The sequence below is a fragment of the Cuculus canorus genome, chromosome Z, assembly GCF_017976375.1.
Source record: "Cuculus canorus isolate bCucCan1 chromosome Z, bCucCan1.pri, whole genome shotgun sequence".
NCBI lineage: Eukaryota > Metazoa > Chordata > Aves > Cuculiformes > Cuculidae > Cuculus > Cuculus canorus.
In genome coordinates, this window is record NC_071441.1 from 38,584,968 (window position 1) to 38,603,771 (window position 18,804).

Sequence of the window (18,804 nt, forward strand, 5' to 3'; positions counted from 1 at the left end):
AGAGAAGGAGAAGAAGAAAAGAGGAGAGGAAGAGGTAAAGGGAGGGAGGGGAGTAAAGACATTTTGGAGAACAGATGTTCTCCTACTGTGTTTATCAATACTCTGAAAGGAATGAGCTTACTTACACTACCAAAAAGGGTGACAGCACATCCAGCTTCAAGGGAGAATGACTGCATCACCCTCTATCAGCAGTCCTGTGTGCTGTCCATATGACACTGAGTGTCACACTTGAATCTCCTCCCCAGAAATTAAGATTAGTCCATTCCCCATGTCCTCTGTTACTTGAGAAGATGTTCTTTCAGAGACTGCTAATGGAGTTGTCCTATGTAACATTTATATCACAAACAAGCATTTATACATATCAAAGCACGCTAGCATCCTTCATTCTTGCAGCAGCTGGATTAAATATAACTGAATTTTGAAACAAAGGGGAGGAGGTAGCACTTTCCACCAACAGGGTGAGGACAGGTCCAATATCCTGGTAAATAACTTAGGCAATGGTTTACACCAGCTATTCTTCAAGTCAAACCAGATTCCAAGCATACAATGAACTTTTAGGATTGTACATGGTCCAGAAAACAATAGGATGTTTGTGCAACAGACAGCTGATTCATTTTACATTGAAACTGGTTTTAAATTATTCAGGCTGTGATGGCTACTAATGATATTTCATAACTCAATGAAGAATTATAATCATGCACTATTCCTTCACTTAAGTTGTCTATAATTTCACCTGGTCTGTGTTACTCTAATGCTAAAACATTCAACATAGATAAACTAAGAAGGTTGTTTTATCTAAGGTGAACACTGAATCAGTGCCATTTTGTTGGCCTGACAGCAGTCCTCAGATAGGGGAGGGCAAAAAGAAAAAGTTGAAAATGGAGGAATAAATGAATTTCAGAAGAGCTTCTGCAAAGCAGAAGAAATTCATAACTAATGCAGCTGACTAATTTTCAAGGCTCTCATTCCTACAGATTTTATTGTTCTCTCAATTGCTGAGTTTTAAACCACGTATACACACCTGCATTTATGTATTCAGATCTTAGAATCATAGATCCGTCTGGGTTGGAAGGGACCCTTAAAGGTCATCTAGTGCAACCCCACTGCAGTGAGCAAGGACATCTTCAACTAGACCAGATTTTTCAGAGATCACCCAACCTGGCCTTGAATACTTGGATAGGGCATTTACTGCCTTTCTGGGCAACCTGTTCCAGTGTTTCACAACTCTCTTTGTAAGAGATTTCTTCCTTATATCTCTTTTCATTTACAGCCATTACCCCTTGTCCTGTTGCAACAGGCCTTGCTAAAAAGTTTGTCCCCAGTGTTCTTATAGGCCCCCTTTAAGTATTGAAAGGCCACAATATGGTCTCCTGGGAGCCGCCTTTTCCCCAGGCTGAACAATCCCACCTCTCTCAGCCTATCCTCACAGGACAGGTATTCCATCCCTCTGATCATTTTTGTGGCTCTCCTCTGGACCCACTCCAACAGGTCCAAGTCTTTCTTGTGCTGAGGGCTCCAGAACTGAAAGCAGTACTCCATATGGGGTCTCACCAGAGCAGAGTAGAGGGGCAGAATTACCTTCTTTGACCTGCTGGCTGTGCTTCTTTTGATGCAGCCCTAGATACCTTCTTGGCCTTCTGGGCTGCAAGTGCAAATTTCTGGCTCACTTCTTTAGTTTGACAAGCAGGTCTTGACTCTGTCGTACCAGTCTCTTGCTTCCCTCTCCCGATTTCCTACACCTGGGGACCAAGAGCTCCTGTGCTCTGTGGAAAGCATCCTTAAAGATCTGCCAGCTCTGTTCTCCTCCTCGTACCTGAGGACAATTCCCCCGGGGATCCTATTGACTAACTCCTTAAACAGCTGGAATTTCACTGTCTTAAAATTCAGGTTTCTGACTTTACACTTTGCCTGACCTCTATCCTTCCGGACTGTGAATTCCATCAGTGCATGATCACTGCAGCCCAGACTACCTCCAATCTTGATATGACCAATTAATTCACTTGTGTGGGTGAGCATCAGCTACTGTATTGCATCCCTTCTGGTCCGGCTGTCCATTACCTGCCTTAAGAAGCTATCCTCAATGTAGTCCAGGAGCCTCATGTAGCTATTCTTCAGAGACCTATCTTTCAATTCCATCCATTTCTTGATGTAGAGGGCAATGCCTCCACCTCTCCTTCCTTGCCTGTCCGTTCTGAAGAACCTGGAGCCATTGATAGTCACTCCCGTCATGGGATTCATTCTACCATGTTTCTGTGAGGGCAACTAAGTCATAGCTATCCTGCTGCACAATGGCTTCCAGCTCCTCCTTTTTGTTGCCCATGCTGCATACACTGGTTTAAAAGCACTTCAGCTAGGCTGTCAGCTGTTTCACCTTCTTAGAGGAACACCCCTTAACTCCTTTGAGGTATTTCACTGGTGTTTCTCTGTTGACTCCTATTACCTCAGAAGCCCCTGGCTCATCTTTGTAAGACTTCCAGTGTGCTGCAGTGTGGCCAGCACATCTCAGAGCAACAGGCTGAGAGCCCTCGCTAGCACTCCACCATTCAAACCTTGCCATATCATCCCACAGCTTGTCACAGACAAGCCTGGTATTATCTTATGCCCCTTCCCCTTCAATTCTACTTTAAAGCTCTGTCAGTGATCCCTGCCTTCCTAAGCAAAGATCCTTTTTCCGCTTTGAGAAAGATGAATCCTATCTGATGCCTGCAAGCCCGGTGCTATGTAGGCCAGCTCATTATCAATAAACTCAAAACTGTGGGAGTGACATCGTCCATGTATTAATAGACTGGGTTTGCCTGCGCCTTCTAATGTCACTGACTGCAGCTGAAAGGAGAGAGGAAAAAATAACCTGTGCTCCAGATTCCCTTACTGACTGTCCCAAGGCCCAGAAGTCTTTTTTAGTCACCTTTGGACTATGCATTGCAGCTTCATTGCCAACCACACAGAAACACAGTAATGAGAAATAGTCCAAGGACCTTGCCAGGCTAGGAAGTTTCATAATGATGCCCTTAATCTGGGCCTCAGAGAGGCAGCAGATTTCCCTAAGAGGAGGGTCTATCCAGTGTGTTGGACCCTCTGATCCCATCAGAAGGAAACTACAACTATAACCTGTCTTTTCTTCCTTGTGGAGGTGGTCGTGATATGGGGCGTAGGCCTTTGTGACCTTGGCAGCACCTTTGGTGTGGATCAACCACCATCCTCATTGTCTATTTACTGGCTTTCTACATCCTCACATCTGAAGGTGAGGTGGGCAAGGAGGGGGTTTGCCTGCTGCTCTGAGCATGGGCTTGCTTCCACTCACTCCTTTCCTTTAAGTTACTGCCTCCAACCTGCCAGGTGGAGGATACAGGATCTCTTCGACATTGTTTTTTTTCTGGTGGTTGTTCCTGTTTCTGTCTCCAAGTGGGCAGAGCCTGGCTCCACCAGTCTATTTCAAAGATCTATGTTGACACCAGTAAGTGCACAGAAAATTATAAAAAAATTATCATCCTGTTGAGTTTTCTCCTAGAGGATATTGCTAAGTTTACAAATTGCAATTTTGTACCTTTCCATGCCTCCCCATGTCACAAAAAAACAGACTCACCTCTGGTTTTTTTCTATGTTACTATTATAGAAAGATATGTCCTACTTTTTAAGGCTAATGCCATCACCTCTGTGGTACCAGTAAAGGATAATTTAAAGGAACTATAATAAAATGCAAAACACATAACTGTTTTCCTACCACACAGATTTATAGGAAAAAAAGAACACTAGGTTAAGTTAGAAAATTAACTCACTTGGAAACTAAGAATATGATGTGCCCTGAAAACAGCCTGTGTAACCAGAAAACTGCTCCAGCAGCACAGACCTCACTACCAATCTTTTGTAGAAAAGTTCAGAAAATGAAAATACAGAAAATACAGAAAAGCATTTTAGCCAGTAGTTCACAAGATGATTCATAATGGTTTAAAACATTTGACTGAATTCTCCAAGGGTAACAATTGCAAGGATTTTACAACCATATTGTTGTCAGAATTTGGCAAAGACTAAAGAAGCAGTCTGCTACAACTGAAAATGGCAAGATGCTGTGTATCAGCAGCAGATCAAAATTACAGAAAAAGAAGTCCAGCTCAAAACGTAGGAAGATCAAGTTATCCACCTGATTTTGTGCAGTTTTCATGGGGACAGCTTTATTCACTGAAGCATAAAATCAAGTTGTTCTGGTATTACCTGTATTTTAGGAAAGATGGCCATTTATATTGATACCAAAAATCCGTATGTTCTAATTCCTCCAAGAGTCTCTGTGGTGTTGTAAACACACTCTTTACAGAGCAGCATGCTGTGTCTGATACTCTTCAATGTAACAGTCCTCTAAAGACATTACATTCAACTCAGAATTGCCCATCTGAAAATATCTCTACTTCCTAGAAAAAAAGACCTGTTGAAACAATAACTTTGTGGATGTACTTTCAGTAGACTGCAATATGACTTTCAAATACTGTGGCGGGAATATTTTTTACAAAGTGGGGATATTTTTTACAAAGCAGCAGTGCAAATACATCCTTCATATCCACATTAGCAACCCTGCCTTGTGCAGAACATTACAAAGTAAAGACGAATCACTGTACCCACCTATTTAGTTAAAGATCAGATTCATAATCTGATAAACAACATACCTCTGACCGCATAACCACAAGATCTCTAAATAATATGCTTATTACTTATTACTATATATATAATAGCGTGTAACATATAATTATATATAATTTATGTATCGTATCGCATTATAATATCTATATTCTAATAATATTGCGAGTGCATGCTAAAAAGTTCATTTTCTTCCCCTCTTGATTTCATCAGGTGCTCTCACTACAATATAGATGCCTCTCCAGAGCAAGTGGTAAAGAAGATTATTATTTTTATATTTAGGCATTTCTGCCTGAGAAGTATTGTCATGTCCTGTGAACTTCCAACACGGTCCAGATCCCAGCACCTTCCTCTACAAGTAGCAAGATAATATTCAAAAGACCACAGAATCATAGAATCACTTAAGTTGAAAAAGACCTTTAAGATCTTCAAGTCCAACTGTAAACCTAGCACTGCCAAGCTCACCACTGAGCCATATCTCTAAGCACCACATCAAAATGATTTTGAAATACCTTCAGGGATGGTGACTCAACTAGTTCCCTGTTCCAGTGCCTGGCACCCTTTCAGTGAATATAAAAGATATAACACCTTTAAATACAATCATGTACAGGAATAAGAGCTCAGATTTCAAGTTGGCGTTGCACTCTGTGTGTTTAAACGTAATTTGAATACAGACATTTTGAACCCAGAGGACAATGACTAGGGCTCAGGTTTCTTTGACATAAGAGAATCTTCTATAAAATTCACTTTGGCTCCATCCAACATCAAGATCTTGATAGGCAGTGGATAGTTGCTGGCTGGTCAAACTACATAGCACTTTGAAAGCCCTTTGCTGTGTTTTCAATTACAGAAAAGAGCAAACATGTCTGAACATGGATACTGGAGAATCCCGCACCACTGATGTGACAAGCAGTGGTTTTTTCCTTTTCCAGTACAGAGAGACTCAAAGACAACGAGGCAGACCTTTCTTGAAGAAATAAAATACACCTTTCAGAGGTATTGACCTCTGAGTCCTACTGATCCCCTAAAGCAAGTAAAAATCCTTCCTTCTCTAGTAAGGAAGCATATTCAAGACAAAAATCCGTTAGCCCTCTGGCTATGAAATACTGTTAGCCCTTATTCTAAGGATAATAACCATGAGTTGAACCATGACCCTTATTGCTCTTTTTTTTAATTGACTGACAGTTTTGTCAGCCAATAAGACTTTTCAAACATATCATTCTCCAGAATCTCCTCTTTATTTCACTTTGGCATTTAAATTTCCTCTGGGCTGAGGAGGAAGTAGACAGAATAGTTAAAGCATCCTGGAAAAAAAACATCCCTTCATCCCTTTCTAATGGGATGGAATGAGTTTTGGAAGAATCACTTACTTCCTCCATGAACAGAAGATGATCATCATCTACATCTTCAGTTTGATTATGAAGCACTGCTAAGTGAAAGGAGGATTATAGATCTTCCCCACATATTCATTCCTTCCACGTCTTTCTAAATGCCAGGAAAATAAGGACATTTTCCAGGAAGTAAAATATGTTTCTTTTAAAAATCTTAGACTACTGCAGAGGGACGGTAACAATTTTTTTACCTCAGCTGCATACTCAATTCTCGCTCCTCCTGCATGGAAAAGATATCAAATATTATTTCCTAAGGTAGCATTTGACTTCTCATTATTTCATATCCTTAATGCACGAAAACTACTTATAAAGTACTCTGAACTGGAGAGATTTCAGCCATTTTGAAAGCAACCCTTTCCCAAGTAATATACAAGAACTGCTTTCTTGCAAGGTAGCACAAAAGGCATTTTAAACCTCTATGGATTGTTTTCATTGGGTAAAGAAAACAATGGGCAGGATACAAATTAATTGGTTGGTAACTTCTGTGCTTCTCTTATGATGTTTTTACAAATGATTGATTAAAACCAACCTTTATCACTATGCAAGCCCAGCTGTGTCCTTACTAGGCAGTTCAACATTTCTGTGTAAAAGAGGACCTGATCTCCCTCTCCTTGCTATGTTTCCAACCCCTGCACGTGTGGGTGGGAGAGTGGGAGCTTGGGAATGTGAACTGGATCCAGCATTGATCAGCCAGGCAGCAGACTGTTATTGTTCTTTAGATACCAAACATAACTCCCTTCTAGTAGGGATAAGCTCAGTCATTCTGCACATAACACAGCTTTTGTGTGCAGCAACGCAATTAATAGGAAAAGGGAACCAGAACGACAGAGATTTATTGGACTTAGAAGAGATTCTAAGGAACAAATCTGTGGAATCCAGTTCACAGTTATCTCAGAAATTGAACATCTGTTACATGTGCACTTCAACTTCTTTAACGGGCTATTACTCATGCAGATTTATTGTACTACTACTACTGTACGTCTGAGCTGGACACATACAATACTGAAAGCTGGCAAAAAAACACAGATGTTTGTGAAAATTTGGCTTTTGACTGGAGAGGCAAGCCAATGTTTTAGCAGGTCATTGAATTAAATCCAGTGAAGTATCCTCCTCAGCCTTAATGCAGACCCACAGTCTTAACTGAGAGTCTCAAAAGCATTTTTTCTGAATTATTCAATTAATGGCTGAATTAAGACTTAAAAAATCTCTGTTAGAAATGTCATCTTAGAACAACAAAGCCACTGAAGTGTTACGGCCAACATTTTCAAATCTAACATGCAAAAATGATCACCTACATTTAACCTAGACATCAACTTCTTCAGTGCTGCATGAGTGTCTAAACTAAGGCATCATTTTTTCCAATTTAGAAGGAGATCAGGCAATAATCTGTAATAATGCTATTCTGATTTTGACTGTGTTTTCTCCTAAAATCAGCAATCGCATGCAGTGCACAAGAAACTTCTCCCAGATCCTCCAAAACTATAACAATACTTTAAGCCATGCCTGAGCTTGAAGGGCTCTGAAATAATTTGGGTTCTTATTGACATTTAAGTGCCATATCATCTCATATAAGTGATTTTCTTGAATTTTTGAACTGTTCGACAAACAAAAGCATACCACTGTTGTGACTTGTTTAGCAGTATCTTATGTAAAATCTGTAGGAATGGCTAAGTAAATTACAAGGCCATTTTATGCCAATAACTTTCTTTAGATCACCACATGATCTATTTAAATAACACAGCATACAACTTATTTGATAGTTTGCCTGAAACAAAACATTAAATTCTCCATATGTGTTGGTCTATCTAGAAGGACTTTAAGATGGACAGCATCTGAAACATCTTTCAAAGAGTTAACACCACACAGAGAGAAAGTCTGTCTGTACAATCTGTCTTGATTTGTTTCTTTCCATGATTCATCTGACATTTATGCACGCTACAGTACTGTACACATTAATTGATTACATTTTTATATTTTCCAAAATCCCATCTTCTCTTCTAAGAAAATGGGATGCGATGTTAACAGTCAAACAGCTAATTTCAGGAAAAAAAGCAGTAATCATTCATATTCAATAACTTTTTTCCTATTGTGCTTGTTATCATTAGAGAATCCATTAATCAATTTATATTGTTGAGCTATGCTAATTGAAATTTTTAAGGACTTCCGCTTAAGATCAGAAAGATCTTTTAGTTTTCTAATGTGCAAGCTTGCTAGTATAAAAACAATACCATTTTTCCTGAGGGGACGTGTCTATTCTTCAAAGTATGCTTTTCATGTATGAGAATAAGTACTTAACTTAAAGTGGCAGTTGCGCTTTCTTCAGATTACGTCTCAAATATCAACTCATTAGCATTCAACGATCAATCAGTTATATTCTCTGCATTGGTGTTAAAATACACACAAGTCTCCATGTTCAGACTAAAGTAAAATTAAGGAATAAATAGCAAATTTCAGTATACAAGCAGCAGCAGCATGTTATTCCTGTAACTAATACCTAATACTAACTTTGAAATTAATCTAAGAGAGTTGCTGTTAAAATTTATTAAATAAACAAGATAATTATACCTCATTGTAGCCGCTTCCCAAATTCTTCTCCAAATCACAAGACTGAACAAGATCTTCCTACCCTGCAGGTCATTCTCATTGCCAGTGCCTGTAAGGTTACTGTATCTCAACAAAGAATAAGGATTTCACTCGTTTATTGTTTCAATGTTTATTGAACTGTTATCCACTGATACGCAGTTATCACATATATCCTGACACAATAATTGCATGATAAGGCATGACTAGCAACGACAAGAAATACTAAGTGTTAACAAACCCAAGCCTTACCTTACACTCTGATCTAATAAGTTATTTTTCTGCTATAAATTTTCTAGTACACTCTGTAAAACTTGAGTGAAGAATTGCTAATCATAATTCAGAAGTTTAGTAAGAACTTTCTTACTAAAACTATTAAAAAATAAAATTAAACTAAAAAATAAAATTCTCTTGTAGAGCTATCCCTTCTTAAAAGGAAACAGGACGTCTATAAAGCTCATAACTAGGGCAAAAGCCAGGAAACTTCTTAACAACAAACAGCTTTATCAAAAATGATATTCAGTACTTGAGCTGCTGCAGTAATATCCTCCTAAAATTTATTAAACCATAGAGATATGTTACTAGCATTGATTTAGAACACTTTACAAAATATATTTCTGTTCAATTTTTTTTAATACTTTTGCTATGAGTTTCTTTTCTAATCCATCTGTTCTTCAAGTCAGACAATCCAAGAGCCAGTCATATACAAACCAACCCAGAAATACTAAAAATAAATGAATATTGACTACTGGAAGATGTATTTTGACTCTGTATTTCCAGAAACATAGATGGTTTACAAATAACACTAGTAGGTGTAGCTTAAACTACTGCTTCACCACAGTAACAAAATGCAATGCAGAGACAAAATATATTAATTCTTTTTAAATGGCAAAAATCTTAGCATTGTAACAGGAGGCTGTACACCAATGTTCATTGAGAATAAGAAAGCACGGAGCAGTATTCTCACAATACATGCTACAGGCTTTATATACTCCACACTACCTGTTGGCAGTACCTACTTTCGTCAGGAAATACCATTTAAGGTAGAACAGTGGATAAGAATTAAGCTTTAACAGGAGGATAAAGGAGCAAAAGGGACTAGCAGAAGGATACAGCAGCACTATCATCTCTTGAAATGTTTTTCATAATTTTGAGGGGAAGCTACATGTGTTTATCCTAGTGCCTCCACTATGTGATCATGTAAAACTTAAAGATCACACTAAAGGACATATTGGAAACTAAAAGTCATGCAGGAGCAGGCCTACTACTCTTTTTTTTTTCTTTTTTCTTTCCAGTCTTTTTTTAAACTCAAGACTGAATCTGGAGAAGACTGTTTCCTTTGCACAAAGTACCACATGAAATACACACCCAAGGAACATCCAAGAGAGCAAGTTTACCAGTAAATCATAGTATGTTACGAATCAACACAGTTTCAGAAGCAAAAGAAAAGGTGAATCTCAGTTAAAAAAATACATGCAATAGGTTATGAGATGTAGAGACTACCTAAAGTTTATGTGTCTACTTCTCAACTGAGCAGTGTATGACAGAGTTCAAAGTGTGGAAAGATTTTAAGCATATTTTAAATAAGTTAATTTTCTAGGGTATAATAAGAAATTCAGGTAAGAGTAAGTGGGCAATAAAACACGAAGACAAGCCTGTGCAGAACTGAGAAAATCTTCCTCAATAAGGCTATGTTCTTTTACTTTTAAACTCTCATTAAACATTACATAGACTGAAAGAAACAACAGGAACTGTACTTTGGAGAACAAGCAGCAGTAGCAGGCAGTAAATGGTCATAGGTGTTTTAAAGCTCTAAATGCTGTTTTGTTCTTCTGATTCTACTCCTTGCCAGCTTAAATAATTGACTAAAGTTAGTGGTGTTAGTCATTACTAGTTGCACATGATGAAGAGTTGCTATAAACCCGTGGTGAGTCACCTCTGAGATAGCGATACATGCCAAAGGTTGCCTGATTTGATAAAGGTATTTTCAACAACGCAATAGGCTTTATTTAACAAAACCACGATGTGTTCCCAGAAAAATATCCTCATGAAAGCTTGTATTTCAGAAATGTTTGCTCCTCATCATAATGTTCCTTATTGTTCTATGTGTGAGAAAACCTTCCTGCACAGCAAGCCTAAAGACAACCTCTGTGGTGTGGCACTCTTCCATGTAAGAAAGAAGTGGCCAGGCATTACCACACACCCTTTTTTTTTTTTTTTTTCCACAAGATTAACCTTTAAGGCTTTAGAAAAAGTGTAACTTGGCATGCAGAATTATTTTTTCATGGCAACAGGTCAAACTCTCTTTTTCTTTATTAGTAAGACTCCCTTAAGTTTAGTTATTCTTGGTTGCTCCTGGCATATACACAAGCCTGGAAACCAGCCCAATATTTAGAAAAGACCAAATAAGTGTTTCAAGAGTGAAATGGTAATAGATATTGACAAATACTAAAATTTCAATAGTTCAAAGTTGCAAGTATAAAGGGGGGATACACACGCAGTTTCCTGGACAGAGTTGGAGACAGGATTTGGGATGGCAAATGTAACAATGCACAGATAAAGGAGTACAGGATCTTCAGTTAAACAGATGCCATGACATATGATTGTATAGAATACACGATGCTGATTCCTTTGCTGGAATGATGTAAGTAATGCTGCTTCAGCAGTCTGAGGAGTGTAAAGTATTTACCCTCATCCATCTTTTGCACAAGTACCTTCACTGTTGTGAAGATAGTGAACCAAGGGGTGGGCTAACAACTCTGTTTTTAAGTGATCATGTTGTTATTAAATTTTAGGTGTATAGGTGATAAGATTTGGGTATAACCATGGAAGAAAATTCTTGAAAACATTTTGGTAGCTAATGTTGTACATGAACCACAAGAGGCAAATTTTCTTTATAGTCAATGGATGATGTGAATTTCCTTAGCAAAACCGACCAAAACACAGAAATAAAAGATGCCACAGAAATAATCACAGCCACTATAAAATAAAAAAAAATGGTTATATGGGAGAGATAAAAAGGAACCATGTTCTGACCTGATTTTCAGATGGACAGCATAATGCATATTTCCTTATCCCACTACTGAGGACAGTCTCTCCAGTAAAGATGTTTCCTCTCTAAATCCAGCGAAGTCTCACATAAATATTTGTAAATTTAAAATGCTTAAATTCTCAACCAAGTTATTTCTCATAGGCATCTACTAAGCCACTAAGAAATGCATTTTAAAAGCTACTAAGCAGTTTCTACAATCTTGCTTTCAGTAATACGGGTTCCCCAAATGGTTTAATAAAACACAAAGGAAAAAACCTGTTTCCTATTGACTGAATGACAACTCTATTTCTTTCAATAAAGTGGAAACTAGTTTCCATCAGTGCTGAAGTAACAATCCTAAGACATCAAAAAGGTTACTGAGGGAAGAGGTCAGCATGGAGATTCTCTAAAGAAGCAGAAGAGTAAATCTGCGCCATTCCCGTTGATGCTAATTATACAAAACTGTCAGGAAAATCTCCTTGGTCTTTAAAAAAAAAGTTTACAACTATTTACAAGCCTGTGGAAATATTTTTGCTATTCATTTTGCTTACACAACCAATAGATACTCGCAGGGTATATAGTGAAACTACTCACCATGCATTCTGAGCAGCTTATGGCATACTCTCAGGAAAACAAGAGTTCATTTTTCACATTAATCAAAACAATTTTCAACTCTTTACTTTGCTCCTATCTTTCTTATTTGTGATTTTAGAGTTGAGCGTGGGACACTAATAAAGCTCATCCTCAATGAGATATGCATAAGTAAAATGCCAGAAAATTTACTCATTTCAGACAGCCAGTTCAGTATAACTACCACTGGGCACCATGAGTTTGTCCCCTATACTTGAAGCAGCTGTTCTACTGAATTTTCTATCAGGAACATAACAATGATCAAAACGTAGCATTAAAATCAAGGTCCTTTTTCAAGAAATGACTCAACATTAAGGTGCACGATGATACTCACTGTCCCTTCTTTACTCCCTTCCAATTAAAGTGAATTTTATTTTCCAGAGTTTTACAGCAAAAAAAACAGAGCCCACCTTGATTTTATAGCATCTTCTTATATTAGTCTTTGAACATTCTGACCTCAGGCAAAATTTCCCAAAACACCTTCTACAGCATATAGAGAACAGCGAACTTGAACACCTCCAAAGCTGTCAAGGGAAGAGCTCAATGACAGTGTTAGCGTACAGCTCAGGTTCAGTGACCGCTGCTTATCATTTTGAGCTCTCTAGCTGTTTTGACAATTCAGCAAACATGGTCACTTCTCAGAGTGTGTGACGCTGCCTAAGTATGCACACTTTTGCACGTATACACCAGGACTTATCATTCTAATTCTTAAAAATCTGAAGGTTTTCTTCTAAATGCTAATGCAAAGTAGAAACAAACACTAGGTAAGATAAATCTCAAACCTAGGTGATGCCAGCCTAAGGGAAATAAATTAGAAATTGAACCCCAAGTGTACAAAAAAAACCATCCTGTTTTCGAGGAAGATTTGTATGCAGATATCTCAGCTTGATCCAGTTTTGGATCAAGATGATAATCAAAGCATTCAAATAGCACAGACACCACTAAGCATTTTCAGTTCAGAGAATTTATATCATTGATATTAAAAGCTTTTAGTATTAAAAGCAGAAAATAACGTTCTGTCTGAATTACAACAGAGCTGGAACACTAATGAAATATGTTACCCAAGCAGCAGATTCTTGAGCAACTCACAATATTCACAACATATCAAAGTACAAATAATTTAACATTGTTATTGCTGTCAGTATGGCTTTAATGTAATTCATATACAACAACTGTGAACAAAGCTCCTTACATTTAGTAGTCTGCCATTATGCTGTAAGGCATACTTCCTACATGACTACATGTAGGACTACAATATTAAGTGAGAGGATAAGGTTTGTAAGGTTTGCTTATTCACAGTAGAAACAAAATCCTGCCACCAAGAAAAGCTAAGCCCATAAAAAGATGTGGAAAGCAGACATCATTGAAACAGTTTATTTAAAATCATACCCATTATAAGTTCAGGTAATGATTTAAATAACCTGTAATGTAATAAGAAATGCAAGTCCCCAGAAAGAACTGGGAGCTAGTATTTTGTATTTACCTTTGGTATTCCGGAAGTGTCAAGCCAGTTCTGGAGGATACTTTCTACAGTTAACCCAGATCTTAAAAATAAAATAAAATAAACAAAATAATTAGACACAAACTCACCATTTTTTCCACATGAAAATCAACTGTTGAGAATCTGAGCAATGGTACTGCAGTGGTATTACATTCTTGGTTTTTTAATGAATAATACCATGAGAGGTGATAACAGCAAATTAAAAACAGATCAGATTTTGTGTGCTTAAAACTCATATGATAAATTCAGTGCTTATGAGGATCGACAGAGAAAGTGTAAGATAGTAAGCAGCCTTTATGAAACATATAAAGTATGAACAGATGCTCTATTTCTTGTTGAGTGGATTGTTGCTGCTTTTACAGGAAATAAAAGTCACAAGGAAGTGAAATTATCTGGAGACATGCAAAACTAGTGTTATTACAGAAATAGCCTGAATGTAAGGAGAAAATAACAAAGAAAATTAAATTAAATGCAAACTTCCTTAAACTTTTGGGTTTTAAAAAGCACTGATGGATATTAGTCCTCAAAGTTACCAACTATATAATATATTTCAGTTTCATGTTTTCTCACTTTCTTTATGTTCTGATAACATTCACAGGGAAGACAGAATAGTCTCGAGCGCCAACAAAAGGAAACAGTTTGCCATGATCTATCTGTGTGGGACTGAAATAACCACCTCAAACAGTATTTGCAAATTCAGAAATCATATTTGCCCTTTTATTGTTGTACGGTTACATTCACTTCAACACAGGTTGAAAAAAAAAAAGAAAAAAAAATCACACTGTCCATGCAGTGTGCCAGTACTGAAAAAGGAACTTGAGTGAGCCGTCAATGGATGTAAACATTCTAAGAAGAAGAACAGATGTGCATGGTCCTGTGCACGGTAATGCCTTGGCAAGACTCATTCTAATACTTGCAGCTACCTTCACGTGTGTAATGTAGACCCATAACTAACAACACATTCAGGAGAAGAATAGTCATTTAGAAGCTCAGAAGCAGGAAGGGAAATTTTACCTGAATTACATGACAAAGAAGCCCTTTTTTCCCCAAGCCCTGACAAAGCTGTCCTTACAATTCTGACCCTAAAGGATGTTTATCTATGAACTATAAGTGGCTATGAAAGATTTGTATTGAATAAATCGTTCATTTTTACAGAATAATTTTTTAACAACTTTAAACATTAAATTTTGCTACAAAATGGGGGAAGGATCATTGTTATGCCTGACATGCAGATGAGAAAACTAAGACTTAGAGAGTTTATGAAGTCACAAAAGCAGTCAAGCAATATGTTAGTGGATGACACTGGTTCACATTCATAGAGTAAAAACTTCCGTGTGTTCACTGATCATAGTTATTACGTTTTTGTAATTTGTCTAGTTTCATTTGGAACGACCATAGATTTAAATTATTGATATTAAAACAAGTAACAACAGCACTCCTCTGGACATGGCTTATATCCTGAGTTAGATAGCCTTAAGTTGAATCCAAGATGAAAAATTTACCCTCCATCTCCAAGCAGAACTATGTATTAGCAATCCTTTGAGGTAGAATTAGCAGTTACAATGTCCACTTTACACCACTGTGCAAAGATTTCTTCTGTCGCTACTCACACTGAGCAGTATTATGAAGGAGGTCTGGTCTACATAACAGAACAAAATTCTGCCAATGTGAATTAGTGGTGGGAAAATCTGACCAAAATAGAGAGCTAACTAGCTTGTCATTGAGCAATTGTTAACAGTATATGTAAAAAATAAGCAATTTGGTCTTAACAAGCTTGTCCAACATACACAGGAATTTTGTAACAAAGGCAAAAACCAGACACCGAAGTGCCTTAAAAATCTTGCCTTAGAAATGCTGCCCTGAGACATTCAGGTACTGTGATATGCTTGCATATACATGCTACTGTATCATACTGAAAATCCAAAGAAGGCAGAGATTAAATAAAAAGAACATCTGTAAAGCCTTTGACAATGTCCCTCCCAACATCTTTCTCTCTAAATTGGAGAGATATGGATTTGATGGGTGGACGATAAGGTGGATAAGAAACGGGTTGGATGGTCGTATTCAAAGAGTAGTGCTAGATGGCTCAAAATCCAGATGGGGATCCACGATGAGTGGTGTCCCTCAGAGGTCCATACTGGGACCGGTGCTGCTCAATAATCTTTATCAATGATACTGACAGCAAGATTGAGCGCACCTTCAGCAAGTCTGTGGATGACACCAAGCTGAGTGGTGCAGTTGCCACAGTGGAAGGACAGGATGTCATCCAGAGGGACCTGGAAAGGCCGGCGAAGTGGGGTGTGAGAACCTCATGAGGTTCAACAAGGCCAAGTGTAAGGTCCTGCACCTGCGTTGGGGCAATCCCTGTTTTAAGCACAGGATGAGGGATGATGTGCTTGAGAGCAGCCCTGCAGAGAAGGACTTCGGGGTGCTGGTCGATGAGAAGCTCGACATGAGCTGGCAATGTGTGCTCGCAGCCCAGAAGGCCAAACATATCCTGGCCTGCATCCAAAGAAGCATGGCCAGCAGGTCAAGGGAGGTGATTCAGCCCTTCTGTTCCTCTCTTGTGAGACCTCAGCTGGAATACTGTGTTCTGGAATCCTCAACATAAGAAGGATATGGAGCTGTTGGAACGGGTCCAGAGAAGGGCTTCGAAGATGACTGGAGGGCTGGAGAACCTCCCCTACGAGGACAGGCTGACAGAGTTGTGGTTGTTCAGCCTGGAGAAAACAAGGCTCAGAGGAGATCTTATAGTGACCTTCCAGTACCTGAAGGGGGCCTACAGGAAATCTGGGGAGGGGGTATTCATAAAGGCTTGTGGTGAGAAGACAAGGGGGAATGGGTATAAACTGAAGAGGGGCAGATTTAGACTAGACATTAGGAAGAATTTCTTCACTATGAGAGTGGTGAGGCACTGGAACGGGTTGCCCAGGGAAGTTGTGGCTGCCCCATCCCTGGAGGTGTTCAAGGCCAGGTTGGATGGGGCTTTGGGCAGCCTGGTCTGGTGGGAGGTGTCCCTGCCCATGGCAGGGTGGTTGGAACAAGATGTTCTTTAAGGTCCCTTCCAACCCAAACCATTCTATGATTCTAACATTCAGATTACAACGTGACAAAGCCATTCTTCAGTTGTTGATCAGTCATATCTTATGGTGCAGGCCAAGGAAGCTTAAGATAGAAGTAGCACTAGTTCAACAGTGTCTTCACAAGTCGGATACAACATATCAACCTAGCTAAAGTGACTTTAAAAGTCTCACAGAGGAAATATTTCTCACAAAGCCAAAGGAAGATTCCTGGCCACTAAATCTGAAATCTCAAAATCCCTCTCATAACATCAGCAGACCGTAGACTGTCACAGGTTAAAAAAAAAAAAAATCACTCTGATCATGTGGTTCAAATAACTACAACTGTCATGCAGAGCATTTCTACATGGCCAAGACTCTGAATTTCTCAGAAATTACCATTCTGCATGTCTGATCACTATGGATATCTATTTTCTACATATAGCTGAACATATGCACCATGCTTGTAAAGCCGTAGTGTTCTACATTCAAATTAATCACTAAATATCCAGATTTGGCCAGCCTTTAGTAGCACCTATGCAAATTTATTAAATTTAGAGCATTTGACTGCCACATCCTTTGGGTTTTAAATACTTTTACCTTATTTCAGTGCTCTAAAAATTGGTGTCTAGTCAAAGCTAGTTAGCTGAGTCCCTTCCACAGGGAAAGGGGAGAAAGAGCAGTATCTCCAAACAGTTAGTCAATTCACCTTCCTCAGGATAAGATGGTGTTTGTTCCTGAGTTCTTATTTCTGTCTGGTTAAAACATAGAGTGCATGCAGGACTAGCTTAAAACTGGACATCCAAATTTTATACAGTCAAAGGTATATCAGGTAGATCACATCATTTATTCTGTCACAAGCAGCATAATCAGAATAACAATTTTTTATTTGTTATTGCATGAATCAAACCAAATACAGCTTAGTGTTCCAACGCTGAAGCAGAGGTAGCAGCTAGGGAAAAATACTCTTATTTGTGCATTTAATTTGTCTTACCTAGGGATAAGAAACACAGCCTCACAATACTAGTTTGTCCTTCCACTTCCCAACCCACCACTTGATACCAAGCTTAATTTAAAGCATGAGATCTCCTCAGGAAAAAAAAATCTATGCAAAATAATAAGACTACATTTGCTATGTAGTGCCTTTGTTGAATATAACTTCTATTTCTTTCAAAGCCCACAACAGCTCATTTCAGAACACTGGCTTTGAAATGACCTTATCACACCGAGGGGAAGTGCACTGTTCTGATTCCACATTAATCCACGCAGTAACATCACTAGTGAGTTGCTCAGCCTTCCTGAAACTGACTTTTTTCTGAATGGCAAAGGCAACAATGCTGTTACTTCTCTCCCTGCCTGCAGCACCTTCAGTTTCAGCTAAACACTTCCCATATATATAAGGGGTTTCTTTCCAACTTAGAACATTCTTGTTGGCATATATCAAAAAAATAAAGCAACTTCTTTTAGTATTTTACAGGCACCCCTCTTTCCCCACCCCTCCCCCAAATACATTAGGAATATGCAGACTAATGCAAAGATCCACTCTGAATGTGTTGAGATAATACTGAAGAACTGTGAAGTCCTTGCTAAGGTTTCCACTAACTTGCTGGGCTTCAGATTAAGCCTAAAAAGTAGACACAAACAGACTGCTATTTCAAATCGAATGTCCTTAACAAAGGACACAGGGCCTGATATTTATAGAGGCCGCAGTTCTGTAAAGCATGCATACTCAGAAAGGGCACTTACCACCTGCTTATGTTGCAGTTAAGCATCTGCAAGAACTTACATCTGGTGTGCATGTGATTTCCTGAACGTCTGTCTGGTTAAGGCACTGGACTGGACTATGGGGTCTGGGTTCAGCTGATTAGCATGACAACAAAGCTCATACAAGGACAGGCAGGTTCTTCAGTTGCTGTATACTACAGTTCCCTATTGCAAAATGAGAATGCTAATACCTCCAACGTCTGTTTCTTTAGATGATCAGCC

General features: G+C 38.6%; 1 protein-coding gene across 14 annotated transcripts in view; it reads right to left on the reverse strand.

Annotated features, from left to right (window-relative positions):
* AOPEP (aminopeptidase O (putative)) overlaps positions 1 to 18,804 on the reverse strand; it is a 189,839-nt gene that overhangs the window by 81,959 nt on the left and 89,076 nt on the right. For 13 of the 14 annotated variants that reach the window (XR_008447862.1, XR_008447861.1, XR_008447863.1 and 10 more), the window contains one exon: positions 13,742 to 13,802. The exons of the other annotated variant lie outside the window; for it this stretch is intronic. Coding sequence is in view for 10 of the 13 variants with exons in the window: in XM_054054732.1 (XP_053910707.1) it covers positions 13,742 to 13,802 (61 nt within the window). In the remaining 3 variants the exon portion in view is untranslated. The remainder of the gene's footprint in view (positions 1 to 13,741; positions 13,803 to 18,804) is intronic. 14 annotated transcript variants of the gene reach the window in all.